The following is a 17,117-nucleotide window of genomic DNA, read 5'->3' on the forward strand; positions in this document are numbered from 1 at the left end:
TTCCAATAGGATGTGACCTTAAAAAAAAAAGTCTGAGCTGAAGCCTGAAGGGTGAGTAGGAATTAATAGGTAAGTAGAGGAAGAAAGAAAGAGTCTATGGAGAGGCAAAAGCATATGCAAAGGCCCCATGGCTTGAGGGAGCAATGAAGTACTGGAAAATGAGAGGCCACGGGGAAGTGTGAGTTAGAGAGGAGGAAAGGGGCAATACACTATGATTCAAGTCAACTGGGTGAACGTCTCTCATCTGCAGACTCAAATCAAGTGCTTTAAGCTCTCATGTTTTTCTTGATGCTCTCCTTTACAGGGCTGAATTCTCTAATCTGAGTTGCCACACTCTGTGAACCAACTTCTACTAAAGCATTGTTTCACAGTAATACAATTATTTATTGTTACATATCAATTTTTACTACCAGACTCATGAGTTTTCTGAGGACAAGAATCATGCAACAATTATGTTTGTTTCCCAGCTTCTAGCACAAAGCTTGGCAGATAATAAATATATGTAAACATTTCCTGTATGAATCCACCAGTTTCACTCTTATACTAGCAGACAAAATTACTTGTGTTTACATCACCCTGAAGAAATTGTCTGAGCCTATATGTGCCAAGTAGATCAAACCAATCAGTAAAAGGAAAACTCAAAATGCCAAGTGTAATTCAGTGGCAAGGAGGGACAGTTCACTAAAATGTGCCTTCCAGGAGCTCAGGGACCTTGTCTGTCTGGTTCAATACCCAGTGCCTGGGACACTGTATACACAAAGTGTCTGACTCTTTGTGACCCTGTGGACTGTAGCCCGCCAGGCTTCTCTCTCCACGGGATTCTCCAGGCAAGAATACTGGAGTGGGTTGCCATGTCCTCCTCCAGGGGATCTTCCCGGCCCAGGGATCAAACCCATGTCTCCCGCATTGCAGAAAGATTCTTTACCGTCTTGAGCTACCAGGGAACACCAAAATGTTTGCATAATGGCTAAATGGGTGGATAAATGTGGTGAAAGGTCTGAAACAAGAATGCCTTAATCCTAACCTGAGTTCTGCTAATGATTTCTTATGAGGCTGAGTAAATAACTTAGATGACATAATCTTATTTTCCCTGTCAGTGACAACTACTGGAAGTATTATAGAATTCAGTTTGTGCCCATAGAAATATGAGACAATAAGTGAGTAAAGCCTGCAAATTACGTCTAAAGAGTGTTCACTCCATCTAACGCTAACTCTGTGTTCTCATAGAAAGACATTAAATGGCTCTTAATTAATTAGCAAGATCTACCCTGAAGGGATTTATTTAACTTATATGCAGAGTACATCATGAGAAATACTGGGCTGGAAGAAGCACAAGCTGGAATCAAGATTGCCGGGAGAAATATCAATAACCTCAGATATGCAGATGACACCACCCTTATGGCAGAAAATGAAGATGAACTAAAAAGCCTCTTGATGAAAGTAAAAGAGGAGAGTGAAAAAGTTGACTTAAAGTTCAACATTCAGAAAACTAAGATCATGGCATCCGGTCCCATCACTTCATGGCAAATAGATGGGGAAACAGTGACAGACTTGATTTTTGGGGGCTCCAAAATCACTGCAGATAGTGATTGCAGCCATGAAATTAAAAGATGCTTACTCCTTGGAAGGAAAGTTATGACCAACCTAGACAGTATATTAAAAAGCAGAGACATTACTTTGCCAACAAAGGTCCGTCTAGTCAAGGCTATGGTTTTACCAGTGGTCATGTATGGATGTGAGAGTTGGACTGTGAAAAAAGCTGAGCCCCCCAAAATTGATGCTTTTGAATTATGGTATTGGAGAAGACTCTTGAGAGTCCCTTGGACTACAAGGAGATTCAACCAGTCCATTCTAAAGGATGCCCTGGTATTCATTGGAAGGACAGATGCTGAAACTGAAACTCCAGTACTTTGGCCACCTCATGCCACCTCATGTGAAGAGCTGACTCATTGGAAAAGACCCTGATGCTGGGACGGATTGGGGGCAGGAGGAGAAGGGGACGACAGAGGATGAGATAGCTGGATGGCATCACTGACTCGATGGGCATGAGTTTGAGTAAACTCTGGGAGTTGGTGATGGACAGGGAGGCCTGCTGTGATTCATGGGGTCACAAAGAGTCAGACACGACTGAGTGACTGAACTGAACCGAACTGAACCCTGAAGGGATAGTCAGGTATAATGCAGCAAGAAAGAAACTCAGAAATAGATTTTGATCAATATATTGTGTGAATTAGTAATTATAGGACATAGTAACTTAGGCTTTTTTAATTGAAGGATAATTGCTTTACAGAATTTTGCTTTCTGTCAAACCTCAACACGAATCAGCCATAGGTATACATATATCCCCTCCCTCCTGAATCATAGAGTTATTTCTAGTAGACTTAATTTTACAGTGAATAAAGTATAATGTGTGTGCGCTTAGTCACTCAGTCATGACCAACTCCTTGCTACCCAGTGGACTCCTGTGTCCATGGGATTTTCCAAGCAAGAATACTGGGAGTGGGTTGCCATTTCCTCCTCCAGCAGATCTTCTCCACCCAGGGATTGAATTAGCATCTCTTGCGTCTCCTGCATTGTCAGGCAGATTGTTTATCAATAGCGCCACCTGGGAAGCCCGAATAAAGTATATAGTCTCTACAAGTTAGAGCCTATAGTCCTCTGAGAATAGGAATCTTGACCTGTATTATATTCCCAACATTTATCACACTTATCACAGCCCTATTCCCAGGGCTCAACAAGCAATTGAGAAATGAAGAAACTAATAGAAAAAAGCCCACATGTAGTTCCTTCCTTTCTCATCCTTCTCTTCAGGAGAAGGCTAAATGCCATAAATAAAATCCATGCTTGATTCTGAAACTTGAAGTCACTTCTAGAAATACAGGATATCAAAATTATCTTTGCCAAACTGTAAGCACCTCTTTGGCACTGAAGAGAGGCTGCTACTGATTTGCCTGACATGTTATGACAGTTAGTGATGGTTCTTTCCAAGCTTTTAAGGAAGAAAAACTCATTGAGCAAGCTAAGAGGGGAAAGGGGGACACACGCAGAGCTATCCGTTCTTATTAAAGACCATTATTAAGGACTGGACACTGACTTCACCGTTAGGTTTGCACAGGATTGTTGTACAGTTTGGGGCTGTGTTAAACCTGTCTTGTTCCTTCCAAAGAAAATCAGATGGTGACTGATGCTTTACTTCAGATGCTGCTGTCCAGACCTGTAAGAAAAGATTTTGTTAATGACAATTGCCAGTGGAGCTCAATGTAGTTTTATCAAATGGATGAGGAAGCTGTGGTACATATACACCATGGACTATTACTCAGCCATTAAAAAGAATTCATTTGAATCAGTTCTAATGAGATGGATAAAACTGGAGCCCATTATACAGAGCGAAGTAAGCCAGAAAGATAAAGACCATTACAGTATACTAACACATACATATGGAATTTAGAAAGATGGTAACGATAACCCTATATACAAAACAGAAAAAGAGACTCAGATGTATAGAACAGACTTGTGGACTCTGGGAGAAGGCGAGGGTGGGATGTTTCAGGAGAACAGCATCGAAACATGTATATTATCTAGGGTGAAACAGATCACCAGCCCAGGTTGGGTGCATGAGACAAGTGCTCGGGCCTGGTGCACTGGGAAGACCCAGAGGGATCGGAGGGAGAGGGAGGTGGGAGGGGGGACCGGGATGGGGAATATATGTAAATCCATGGCTAATTCATTTCAATGTATGACAAAAACCACTACAATGATGTAAAGTAATTAGCCTCCAACTAATAAAAATAAATGGAAAAAAAAATAAATAAATATGTTTTGAGCATGAAATAAAAAAAAAAGAGTTATTGCAACACATCTTTTAAACAGGTGAGCTTATTTTTTTAAGATTAAAAAAAATCTTTATTGAATTTGGCATAATGTTGCTTCTGTTTCATGTTTTGGTTTTTTGGCTTCAAGGTATGTGGGATCTTAGCTTCCCGATGAGGGATTGAACCCACACCCCCTGCATCGGAAGGTGAAGTCTTAACTACTAGACCTCCAGGGGAGTCCCAGAGGTCTTTAAAATATACTGACATCCAAATCAGTCAATCCTAAGGGAGATCAGCCCTGAATACTTGTTGGAAAGACTGATGCTGAAGCTGAATTTCCAATACTTTGGCCACCTGATTCGAAGAGCCGACTCATTGAAAAAGACCCTGATGCTGGGGGAAGATTGAAAGCAAAAGGAAAAGGGGCTGGCAGAGAATGAGATGGTTGGATGGCATCACCGATTGAATGGACACAAACTTGGGTGAACTCCGGGAAATAGTGAGGGGCAGGGAGGCCTGGTGTGCTGCAGTCCATGGGGTCACAAAGAGTCAGACATGACTTAACGACTGAACAACAACAATAATCTGTAACGTCAAGTAGTATAACTGCAAAGCTAGTGTATGTAGTTTAGAGGGATGCCTGAGAAAGAGGGAGGAGCTCTTTAGCATCACCTGAGCAAACCTTCTCTTTCCTTTCTTTTAAAAACTATGCTGCTTAGTTTTAAGAAATTAGATATTTCATTTTGATAGTTACAGCATTAAAATACAAAGTATTGTACGCCAAATTGAAAAAGCTACAGAAATTTAATTATGAGAATTTATTTTCAGAGACGGACAAAGTGACACAATTAACTAACAACAACCCAAAAATCACAGTTAACAGAAAGATCAAAGAAACCACCAGTTCTAACCACAGTCTGACTGGGGAAATGAAGTTTTTCCTGTACAATTCTAGTTCATAGTATTTATATATTATACTCACTGTTACTGTGGAATTGGCCTGCATTATGATACCAGGAAGGAATCGGTAGAGAGAGACTGCTCGTCCATCCACATTTTGTTGGAGCGTATGATTTCCAATTTCCAGCTCTTTGTCGGGAGAAGAGTTAATGAGCTTCACGAATAAACCCTTGACATTCACCTCAGCTATTTTAATGTCTCCAAGAGCACTAGCAAATAAAATGCAAAGATTATAAATTGCATTCAGAGGAGCCGGTCTTTAGCTCACTTTAAGAACAGAAAAATAAATATGCTTTGGAAGTTGTTGCTGAGCAGTGTAATCTGTTGGACAAATTCCATGTAGAAATAGTGTATTCAGTGCCCTAAGCAAATGGTGTGATTTCTTAGTTCTCCACGTTTATCTGTGGAAAAGAATTATTTTTACATAAAATACTTCAAGAAAAGTTTAAAAACTACTTCAGGTATCAAGGTAAAGATGGCATTGTTGGTGTTTAGTTGCTAAGTCATGTCCATCTCTTTCTGGACATGGATGGATGTAGCCCATGGGATTCTTCTGTCCCACCATCTTTGCCCATGGGATTTTAAGAATGCTAGAGTGGGTTGCTATTTCCTTCTCCAAAGGATCTTCCTGACCCAGGGTCAAACCTGTGTCTCCTGCATTGCAAGGCAGATTCTTAACCACTGGGCCACCAGGGAAGCCCTAAAGATGCCATGCTGTGCCATGCTAAGTTGCTTCAGTCATGCCTGACTATGTGATGCTATGGACTGTAGCCCACCAGGCTTCTCTGTCCATGGGACTCTCCAGGCAAGAATACTGGAGTGGGTTGCCATGTCCTCCTCCAGGAGATCTTCCTGACCCAGGGATCGAACCTGCATCTCATTAAGTCTCCTTCACTGGCAGATAAGTTCTTTACCACTAGTGCTACCTACGAAGTCCAAAGATGCCATAGGGAGGTGTAATTATTATTATTTAAATTTCTTACTGTTCTTCACAAAACCACTGAGACATAAAACTCTCAGGTAGGTCAAGAGGAAAGTTAAACTATTTTATTTCTGATAAAGTTACTGTGAACATGAATAGCAACTCTGTGCTTAAAAGAATTCTGCAAACTTAAAACAATATATAAATATAAGATGGTATTTTTTCTAATACATGTTGAGATCTTAGCATGTACCAGGGACCAGGGTAACCATTTATATATAAGCATTTTTCAAAGTGTGGGTCACAGCCTATTAGTACATCATGAGTTTCCTTTGGTGGGTTAGGGTCGTCATTTTTAAAATGAAACCAATAATATGAACCATACTTATGACATGCCAGGGACTTTTAAAATATTATATTTCTATATAGCTATAATTTCATTCCCATAATTTGAAAATCCAAAGCTATCTGAAATACCAAAAGTTTTCTTCAAAAAAAAAAAAACCCAAAAAAATATTTAAAGCAAAATTTGACTGAATTCCTTTAATGGCAGAATCTGATCTGAAACTGAGGCAAGGTTTGTTATAGTCTCCATTCATGCTTTGTGTGACTACTCATCAGTTTGACTGTGGAAAGATTACTGCTTGGTTTTGGATACTTCTCTCAGCCCTCTTGGGGGGTTATGTCATATGTGTTCTAGTCACTATATTACTTTCTTAAAGTCCTCCAAATTCTGACTTTGGAAACATGTATTTTGGTGAAGGTATTGTGTACTGGTACTTACTCATTTAATTGTCACAATAAGGCTACATATTTCTTATTGAAGATGACTGTCAAAAATTTGAGAAATACTGCAATCTCATTTAATCCTCACAACAACCCAGTGAGATAGGTGCTATTTTTAGTCCCACTTTATGGATAAGGAAGGGACTTCCCAGGTGGCACTAGTGGTAAAGAACCTGCCTGCCAATGCAGGAGACATATAAGAGACATGGGTTCAATCCCTTGGTTGGGAAGATTCTCTGGAGGAGGAAATGGCAACTCACTCCAGTATTCTTGCCTGGAGAATCCCATGGACAGGGGAGCCTGGTGGGCTATAGTCCATAGGGTTGAAAAAAGTCGGACACGACTGAAGTGACTTAGCATGCACGCACATAGATAAGCAAACAGATTTAGAGACATCAATTACCATGTCTAAGGTCATTCAATAAATGTTAGTGTTCGTTCTTCTTTTTCAGCTAGTAAATTCTCAAAGAGGTTTGGTCAAATCATTCAAAATTTTCAAATCTTGCATACAACGTGATGGTTGAGCACTGTTAGAACACACACACACACACGAGCACAGATTACTGACACCAGATGAATCAGTGGTCTCCAACCACACCTGGCTCCTTAGTCATGGGCAGCAAATTGTGATTGTGAACTGAGCCATCACATTCTGTCATTCCTTGAACAACGTTCAAATCCCGGCCTCATGTCTCCAGCTTTACTGCCAGAAAATGATCTAAGAAGATAGGGCCAGCAGAGAGAAGTGTGTTTTCCGCTTTCGCCTTAGAAAGAGGTTCACTCCTGCCCACAGGGACCTCTTCCTCCCAGCCACCTCTTCAGTGCAGGAGGAACCCTTCTCCATCGGAAGTGAAACTTGGCTTGCCACCGCCTCCGGCTGCTTTGGTGTTTCAGTCCCATTCCTTCTCTTCCTTTGACACTAACCTCTCCCTCAAACTGGCTCTCTCCCCCCAAGTATGTACATATCTGCCAAGTGCTACACCATTCGACACAGAAAAACACAATTCTCACCATCCTCTTCCACTTCACACTGCCATCACAACCCAGCCTTAGGAAAGACGACGTCACGAATTCATCTCTTACTCACTTCCTCAACCCACAACAGTGTATTTCTGCCTTAGAACAAGATGATCAATGCCTTCTCAGTTGGTGAACTAAGTAGTAATTTTTCAGTCTGTCTTTTTTAAAATTGAGGTATAATTGACATATAACATTATATTAATTTTGGGTATACAACATGATTCAATATTTGTACATAAAGGCAAAATGATCACGATAAGTCTAGTTAATGTTGATCACCATATATAGCTACAATTCTTTTTCTTGTGATAAAAACTTTTAAGATCTACTCTCTTAAAAACTTTTGATACAATACAGTGTTACTGAATATTGACTATTGTCACCATGCTGTACATTATATTCCCATGACTTATTTGTTTTATGAATGGAAATTTGTGGCCCTCCTTTCCCCATTTTGTCACCCACTACTCCTGCTTTTGGCAACCAATCTATTCTCTCTATCAGTTCTTTTTTTTTTTAGGTTTCATTGGTAAGTGAGATCATATGGTATTTGTCTTTCTCTGGCTTACTCTACTTAGCATAATGCCCATAATACCCATCCATGTTGTTGCAAATGGCAAAATTTAATTTTTTAATAGCTGAATAATATAGCATTTTATATTTATACCACATTTTATTTACTCATTCATTTTATTTATTTTATTTGCTACTACTACTACTGATTCATTTTATTTACTCATTTATTTACTCATCCATTGATGGACACTTAAGTTGTTTCTAGTTTCCTGGCTATTGTAAACAATACTGCAATGAACATGGTGGTGCATATACTTTTTCGAATTAGAGGTTTTGCTTTCTTTGGATAAATATACAAAAGGGGAACTGCTGGATTATATGATAGTTCTGTTTTTAATTTTTTGAGGGACTTCCACACTGTTTCCTATGGTGGCTAAATTTACATTCCCACCAACTCAATCTCTGTCTTAATGTCTCTGTGGTATTTGCCTCTGCCAGATTGTCTCTATTCGCCATGTTTCCCCAAGGTCACTATTTTCCTTCTACCAGTCTGGTTGTTCCTTTTTAGTCTCTTTTTCAGATTTCTCTTCCTTCACCCATCTCTCAGATGTTAGTCCCTGGGGTTCTGATCCTCTTATTCCATCACACTCTATACAAGAGATATCACACATGAACAGGGCTTTCAGTAACATTAACACACTGATGACTGCTAAATCTAAATCTGCTGAGCTTCAGATCCACAGAAACAACTGACCCCAAAGAAGAGAAGACACCAAAGGAACCTCTAAACCAACATGCCCCAGACTGAACTCATCATTTTAGAAAAGTAGGAACCCTACTCCAGTGAGTTTCATCATTATTCATCCCATCAGCCATGCCTGAGACTTCTGTTACTATCCTGGTCTCTTATCCTTCTTGCCTTATCTGTGACAACATTCTGTTAGTATTATTCTTTAGTATCTTCTCTATATATTTCCTTTTTTCCATCCTCACTGCTGCTGTCCTCATTATGTTCTCATTACTTCTGTGTCATATTGTAATGATGTCCCAACTGGTTTCTTCAGTCTTGCTCCCATCCCTCCTAACCATTCAACATTTTGCTTCTAGACCAATCTTTGTACATACAAGAGTAAATCCTTCAAAGTCTGACCATTTCTTTCTAGGGAAAACACCAGTGTTACAGCATGGAAATAAGGTCCTAAGTAATCTATTAGCGTCTTTAGTTTCTTTCTTCCCTATTTCCTATTTTGCTTAAACTGTAACCCCAAGAATTTCTCACAATACTTGTAATAATTTATGTCATTGCATGCTTACTCATTGCCTATGCGTGTTCTATTCCCTCTTCTTGCTCCCTAACACTTGAAATTTTCAGATTTCTTAATACTTTCAGTATCACGGGCACAAAAAAATCTCACTGTTATTTTAAATTGATTTCCCCTGATGGAAATCAATTGAATTCAGTTGAATAAGCTACTTATTGGCTACTCAGTTTTCTTCTGAAAATTGTCTTTTCATAAAATTTTGTTCATTTCAATAGAGATGTTTTCTATTTTTATGATTGATTTATAGCATAGCATTTAAGTATACACACATTTTCAGAAGAAGAACTGTGTGTAATAATTGGGTATTATCCACGTTAAGTTGCTATGTTGGTAATAATTTGTTATGACAGCAAAAGAAAACTAACATACACTTACGAAGTTTAAAATCATTGTGCTAAGGCTTGCAAGTTTTGGTCCTAAAACCTTCACGAGAGATTTATTTTAGTGTCTTCTGTCTTGTATTTTTCTGTTGATAAACCAACAATCAACCTTTTTTTGTTATTCCTTTGAAGATAAGTGTCCTTTTCCTCTGACTCTGTAAGATTTTCCTTACTTCTTCTGTTTGAGAAGTTTTTCTACAATATACCTAGGGTTTATCTACCCCCTGCTTCCATCCCCCCCCCCCCCCCCCATCTTCTCTCTTGCTAGGAGTAGGTAGTGCTGCTTATATCTGCGGCTTGATGTTTTTTATTTTAGGGCAACTTCTCTGCTGTGCTCCCACCAGTACTGTTCTACCTCAACCTCTTCTTAATGACTTCAATTGCAAAATTTAGATTTTTTAAAATCTAATTGGCCTGATTTGTTATGCTTAGTTTTATTTTTTGTTTTTTTCCCCTAATCTCTTTGTTCTCTATAATTCAGTCTCGATGTTTTTTTCTGAGAATGTTCCAGTTCAATAATTCTCTCTTCTGCTGCATCAAATTTGTGTTAAACTCATATACTTTTGATATAGTAATTTCTGTTATTGGATTTATTTTACTTCTAGAATTTCCTATTGATTCTTTTAGTTTCCAATTCTATGCTACAAATGTCTATCCTGCCACTTAATTTCTTGACTATTTCAGTCAATGTTATTTAAAAATCCCTATCAGATAACCATAGTATCTGGATCACCTAGGCCTGTTTTTTCTGTTCATCTTTAATCTTAGCTTTAGGTCAAGTTTTACTGCTTGTATATCTTGTTATGTTTGACTTAGTGCCTAGTATCAATATAATATATTAAACTTTGTAGAGGTAATATAAAGGTATGTATAGTGTTTTCTCAGTCCACAGAGGATTTACTTTAGCTCCTGGCAGCCATCGACATTGGGGGGAAATTGCTTTAACCCAATCAGGGTGTAAAATAATTTGACACTAAGCTTTGGCCCAAATTAGTAGTAGTGTTAGTCACTCAGTCCAACTCTTTGCGACCCCGTGGATTGGAGCCTGCCAGGTTCCTCTGTCCATGGAATTCTCCAGGCAAGAATTCTGGAGTGGATTGCTATTTTCTTCTCCAGGGGATCTTCCTCACCCAGGGATCAAACCTGTGTCTCCTGCATTGCAGGCAGATTCTTTACTGTCTAATGCACCAGAGAAGTCCAAATATAATGTAAGTGCTATATAAGTAGTTGAAGATGAGTGGCAAATTCAAGTTTTGATTTTTGGAATTTCATGGAATTTTTTTTCAAATATTTTCCATATGAAGGGTCAGCTATACTTTCTTCTCTCCAAATATCAAATTCCTAGCAAATATATAATACTATATACAGTTTCAAATTAAACTAAATTAACAGGGTGGGGGTTTTTTTTGTTTGATTTTGCTTTAATCTGTGATGTAACATACTGCCATGAGTCTCTGGATGTGGCACTTAACCAAAAAGGCTGAATATGGTCACTCTCTGTATGAAAGGTGTAAATACATAAGGTGACAACATTTTTGTGTACTATTTTTAAAGCATGATAAATGGCATTATCAACATTACTCATAATTTAAATATTATGTATACATTAGAGATTATCTACATGTCAGCAATTATGTAAAAGGAACATTAGAAAATAAAAACTTCATAGTGTTCTTATGCAGTGCTTCAGCAATTCAATGTTTTATCTGAAGAGTTTATGATATAAAAATTAGAATCAAAGTTTAACTTTTTGAATGCATGGGTTGTAACCCATGGAAATGAGGAGTATATTGTTTGGTCAGGGTCTTATTAGTTTAAGCAGCAAAAAATTTAAGAACCAAAATATGCCACCATTAAAAAATACTAAATCTGAAAATAATGTAGCTAAACATTAAATCATTCTGTACAGTAAGTTCCAAAAAATTCACACATTTCAAACATTAAGGCAACTTTTCCCCAACCAAACAGTACTTTATAAATATATATGTCACTTCAAAACATTATATACATAGTGACAATAAATTTAACTAGTTGTATTCTTTAATGCATTAATAAAGTGTCACATATTACAAAGAATTTATACTAGGTGCTTGCATGTATGTGCAGGTGGAATTAGAATTTTAAGGACAGGTTTCACTGAGTGAAGTGAACGTCCTTCTTTAGTGAGTTCTCATGTCACACACATAACGTGGCAGTGGGATTGCTTCTTCCTGCTTCTCTACAATATTGGAACTGCACTTCTTCAGGTGGTCAGTCATGTATTTTGAATATAGCCTTACTATTGGATGTACTTTTGAAGTTATAACTGAAAATCTGGGATGTCCCTGCTTCTCGACAGGCCCTGAAATTCAGTTTTTATTTATCCAGTCTTGTGAGACTGCCAAAGTCTCTGATTAAATCCTCAGCCTCTTGGTGGTGGTAGGTTAGTTACTAAGTTGTGTCCAACTCTTGCGACCCCATGGACTGTAGCCTGCCAGATTCCTCTGTCTCTGGGTTTTCCCAGGCAAGAATACTGGAGTGGGTAGACATTTCCTTCTCCAGGGGATCTTCCCAACCCAGGCATTGAACCTGCGTCTCCTGCATTGCAGGTGAACTCTTTACTGCTGAACCACCAGGAAAGCTAGTGCCAAAATCTGATTAAATTCTCAGCCTCTTAGCTGCTGCTTTCAAATCGACAATTGTTTTGAGGAGAAAAGTGGCTCCAAATGTCAGGCTATCACTCTGAGTTCCCTCTCCTAGAACAGGGCTTGTGAGAATAAAGGATGATTTATGAGAATAAATGAGAATACATTAAGATCTATGAAATCTTAATCTACACCTACAAACTGCTTTCAGCAGTCTCATTGTATACCCATACTACATTGTACAAGGATGCCTATTTTGTAGAGGTTCATTTGTGAGCAATTTATATACCAGTTCTTTTCTTTTACATTAGCATTACGGTTCTTACTAAGTTGTATATATAACATTTTTTACAGTGCTTTGATAGCCCTTGAATTTCTCAATGTCATCCTCATTCTAGTGCTATTGAATTCTCTGTGGGATGTTTTCATTTCTTGACAGAATTCCTTTTTGTTTCTCATACTTGCCTTTTCTGCCTGGGACAATGAGCAGTAGGTTGAGTTTTTCTTTTAAACAGATGAGACCCTAGGATATCCCAGTTATCCCTTTGGTATCTGTATGTATTTGGATATGTATAGTTACTTTTCAAAAATGTTCTATTATCCAAGTGACATGTTTATTCAGTGATGCTAAATTTTTTATTTTATGTATATAAGTAGAATAGATTAGCTTGCCTGAAAGAAAAAAATACTATTGTCCATATCAGGGCTAGTAATTTCATTTGCCTTCCTTTTGATATAATGCCAAAAGTTACAGGAAAATACTTCACACAAAACAAGGAAATTCACAGAGCCAGGGCTGTTAATCTGCTATCACACAGCCTTTATAGTTATCTTTTTTCTTCCCTGTAAGCCCTCCCATTATTTCTTCAGTAGGAAAATGACTTGAAACCTCTGCTTATAAGTTGAGTGAGATGGGCTGAGTGTAGAGTGATATACTAAACATTTTGTCCATAGCCTTTGCATGGTCTTGATTTATAGATACTGAAAAGACAAATGGCCTTTTTATGTTTTAAATGATATTTTAAATGTTAAATGTTTTTTTGTTTTATGTTTTAAATGGTAATTTTTCATTACTTAAGCTCTTATGTTTTAAATGATAATTTTTCATTATTTAACCTCTAATTTCTCTACTTGTAGGAGGAATTTCTCTAATTTCTCTACTTGTTCTCCATGCTACTTATCTGCCTTTAGGGTTTTGCTACTCTAAAGTTTACTAAACTTATCTTTAGCATTTCAGTTCCTCCAATATGCATGTATCTAACATTATCTGAGAAGATTGACACCTATGTTTATAGCTGCCATTAACAAAAGGAAAGATGAAGATCGCACGATCACACTTTTTACGTCAGATGCAGAAAAAATTTTTTGACAAAATTCAACATCTTTTCACTATAAAAACTCAAAATATAGGTAAAGAAGAAACATCCCTCAGCATAATAAAGGCCATATTTGAAAACATCTCAGCTAACACAATCAATGAGATAAAACTTTTAAGATCCAGAACAAAGCAAGGACACCCATTCTCACCACTGCTATTCAAGATAGCACTGGGAGTCTTACCCAAAGCATTCAGGCAAGAAAAAGAAATAAAAGGTGTCAAATCATAAAGGAAAAAGTAAATCATCTCTGTTTGCAGATGACATGATTTTATAAGTAAAAAACCCTAAGAACATCACAAAACAAATTCATTAAATTTGTAGGATATAAAAATCAACATACAAAAATCAGTGATGATTCTGGACACTAACTAACCAAAAGGGAAATTAAGAAAACAATCCCATTTACTTGGGCCAAAGAATTAAACAGACATTTCTCCAAAGAAGACATACAGATGGCTAACAAGCATATGAAAAGATTCTCAACATCACTCATTATCAGAGAAATGCAAATCAAAACCACAATGAGGTACCATCTCACACCGGTCAGAGTGACTGCTATCAAAAAATGTCTACAAACAATAAATGCTGGAGAGGGTGCAGAGAAAAGGGAACCCTCTTACACTGTTGGTGGGAATGCAAACTAGTACAGTCACTATGGAAAACAGTGTGGAGATTCCTTAAAAAACTGGAAATAGAACTCCCATACAACCCAGCAATCCCACTGCTGGGCATACACACCAAGGAAACCAGAATTGAAAGAGACACGTGTACCCCAGTGTTCATCACAGCACTGTTTATAATAGTGAGGACATGGAAGCAACCTAGATGTCCACTGGCAGATGAATGGATAAGAAAGCTGTGGTACATATACACAATGGAATATTACTCAGCTATTAAAAAGAATGGCTTTGAATCAGTTCTAATGAGGTGGATGAAACTGGAGCCCTATTATACAGAGCAAAGTAAGCCAGAAAGAAAAACACCAATAGAGTATATTAACGCATATATGTGGAATTTAGAAAGATGGTAATGATGACCCTATATGTGAGACAGTGAAAGAGACACAGATGTAAAGAACTCCGTGGAGAAGGTGAGCTGAACTCCGTGGGAGAAGGTGAGGGTGGGATGATTTGAGAGAATAGCATTGAAACATGTATATTACCATATGTGAAATAGATTGCAGACCCAGGTTCAATGCATAAGACAGGGCGCTCAGGGCTGGTGCACTGGGATGACCCTGAGGGATGGGATGGGGAGGGAGGTGGGAGGGGGGTTCACGATGGGGGACACATGTACACCTGTGGCTGATTCATGTCAATGTATGTCAAAAACCACTGCAATATTGTAAAATAATTAGCCTCCAATTAAAATAATTAATTTAAAAAATCCCATTTACCTTAGCAATGAGAGAACAAAATACTTAGGTATTAAGTTAACCCAAAAATGGTATATACCAAATGGTATATACCATATGGTATATACCAAAACCATAAAACACTGATGAAGGAAATTTAAAAAGACACAAGAAAATGGAAAAAATATTCTTCCATGTTCATGGATTAGAAGAAGTAATGTCAAAGTGCTCATACTAACCAAATCAATGCAGTCCCTATCAAAATATCAATGACATTTTTAAACAGAAGCTGTAAAAACAATCCTAAAATTTATGTGAAACTACAAAAGACTCTAAATAGCCAAAGTATCCTGGAGCAAGGACAAAGCTGGAGATATCACACTTCTTGACTTCAAATTATATTTTAAAGCTTAAGTAACTAAAACAGTATGGTACTAGAATAAAGAAAGACATATAGACCAGTGGAACAGAATAGAGAACCCAGAAATGAACCCATATATTTATGGTCAACTGCTGTTCAACAAGAGGGCCAAAAGCAAGGATAGTCTCTTCAAAAATTGCTGAAAAAGTGGATATCCACATGCAAAAGAATTAACTGCACCTCTATCCCACACTATACACAAAAGTCAACTCAAAATGGGTTAAAGACCTAATAAGACTTTAAACCATAAAACTTCTATAAGAAAACATAGGGGAAAACCTTCTTGACATCAGTCTCAACAATAATTTCTTATTGTCAATAACTCTGACATTCTTTGATGTCTTAGGTAAGATACCAAAGCACAGGCAACAAAAGCAATTATGGAAAAGTGGATTGCTGGGAGAAATACAAATAACCTCAAATATGCAGATGACCCCACTCTTATGGCAGAAAAGTGAAGAGGAACTAAAGAGTCTCTTGATGAAAGTGAAAGAGGAGAGTGAAAAAGTTGGCTTAAAACTCAACATTTAGAAAACTAAGATCATGGCATCTGGTCCCATCACTTCATGGCAAATAGATGGGGAAACAATGGAAACAATGACAGACTTTATTATCTTGGGCTCCAAAATCACTGCAGATGGTGAGTGCAGCCATGAAATTAAAAGACCCTTGCTCCTTGGAAGAAAAGCTATGACCAACCTAGATGGCACATTAAAAATCAGAGACATTACTTTACCAACAAAGGTCCATCTAGTCAAATCTATGGTTTTTCCAGTAGTCATGTTTGGATGTGAGAGTTGAACTATAAAGAAAGCTGAGTGCTGAGGAATTGATGCTTTTGAACTGTGGTGTTGGAGAAGACTCTTGAGAATCCCTTGGACTGAAAGGAGATCCAAGCAGTCAATCTTAAAGGAAATCAGTCCTGAATATTCATTGGAAGGACTGTCGCTGAAGCTGAAACTCCAATACTTTGGCCACCTGATGCAAAGAACCTTCTCATTTGAAAAGACCCTAATGCTGGGAAAGATTGAAGGCAGGAGGAGAAGGGGATGACAGAGGAGGAGACAGTTGGATGGCATCACCAACTCAATGGACATGAGTTTGAGTAGGCTCCGGGAGCTGATGATGGAGAGGGAGGCCTGGTGTGCTGCAGTCCAATGGGTCACAAAGAGTCGGACATGACTGAGCAACTGAACTGAATCTGAGGATTATTTCAAACTAAAAAGCTTCTGTATAGCAAAGGAAACAATCAACAAAATGAAAAGGCAACCTACAAAATGGGAAAAATATTTGCAAATCATATGTGTGATAAGGGGTTAATATCAAAACTACATAAGGAACTCAGACAACTCAATAGCAAAAAATGAGATAATCCAATTAAAGAAATGAAAAAGACCTAAATAGACATTTTTCCATAGTAGATGCATGAGTGGTCAACAGGTACATGAAAATGTGCTCGACATCACTAATTGCCAGGGAAACACAAATCAAAACAACAAAGAGATATAACTTCACACCTGTAAGAATGGCTGTTATCAAAGAGACAACAAATAGTAAGTGTTGGCAAAGATGTAGAGAAAAGGGAACCTTGTGGTCTGTTGATGGGAATGTAAATTGATGC

General features: G+C 38.0%; 1 protein-coding gene across 22 annotated transcripts in view; it reads right to left on the minus strand.

The window, feature by feature from the left end:
• LMNTD1 (lamin tail domain containing 1) overlaps positions 1 to 17,117 on the minus strand; it is a 480,744-nt gene that overhangs the window by 24,504 nt on the left and 439,123 nt on the right. For all 22 annotated transcript variants that reach the window (XM_070453810.1, XM_070453812.1, XM_070453817.1 and 19 more), the window contains 2 exons: positions 4,795 to 4,981; positions 3,095 to 3,214 (listed from right to left, as the gene is read on the minus strand). In XM_070453810.1, coding sequence (XP_070309911.1) covers positions 3,095 to 3,214; positions 4,795 to 4,981 — 307 coding nt within the window. The remainder of the gene's footprint in view (positions 1 to 3,094; positions 3,215 to 4,794; positions 4,982 to 17,117) is intronic.

This window comes from Odocoileus virginianus, chromosome 23 (assembly GCF_023699985.2).
Source record: "Odocoileus virginianus isolate 20LAN1187 ecotype Illinois chromosome 23, Ovbor_1.2, whole genome shotgun sequence".
NCBI lineage: Eukaryota > Metazoa > Chordata > Mammalia > Artiodactyla > Cervidae > Odocoileus > Odocoileus virginianus.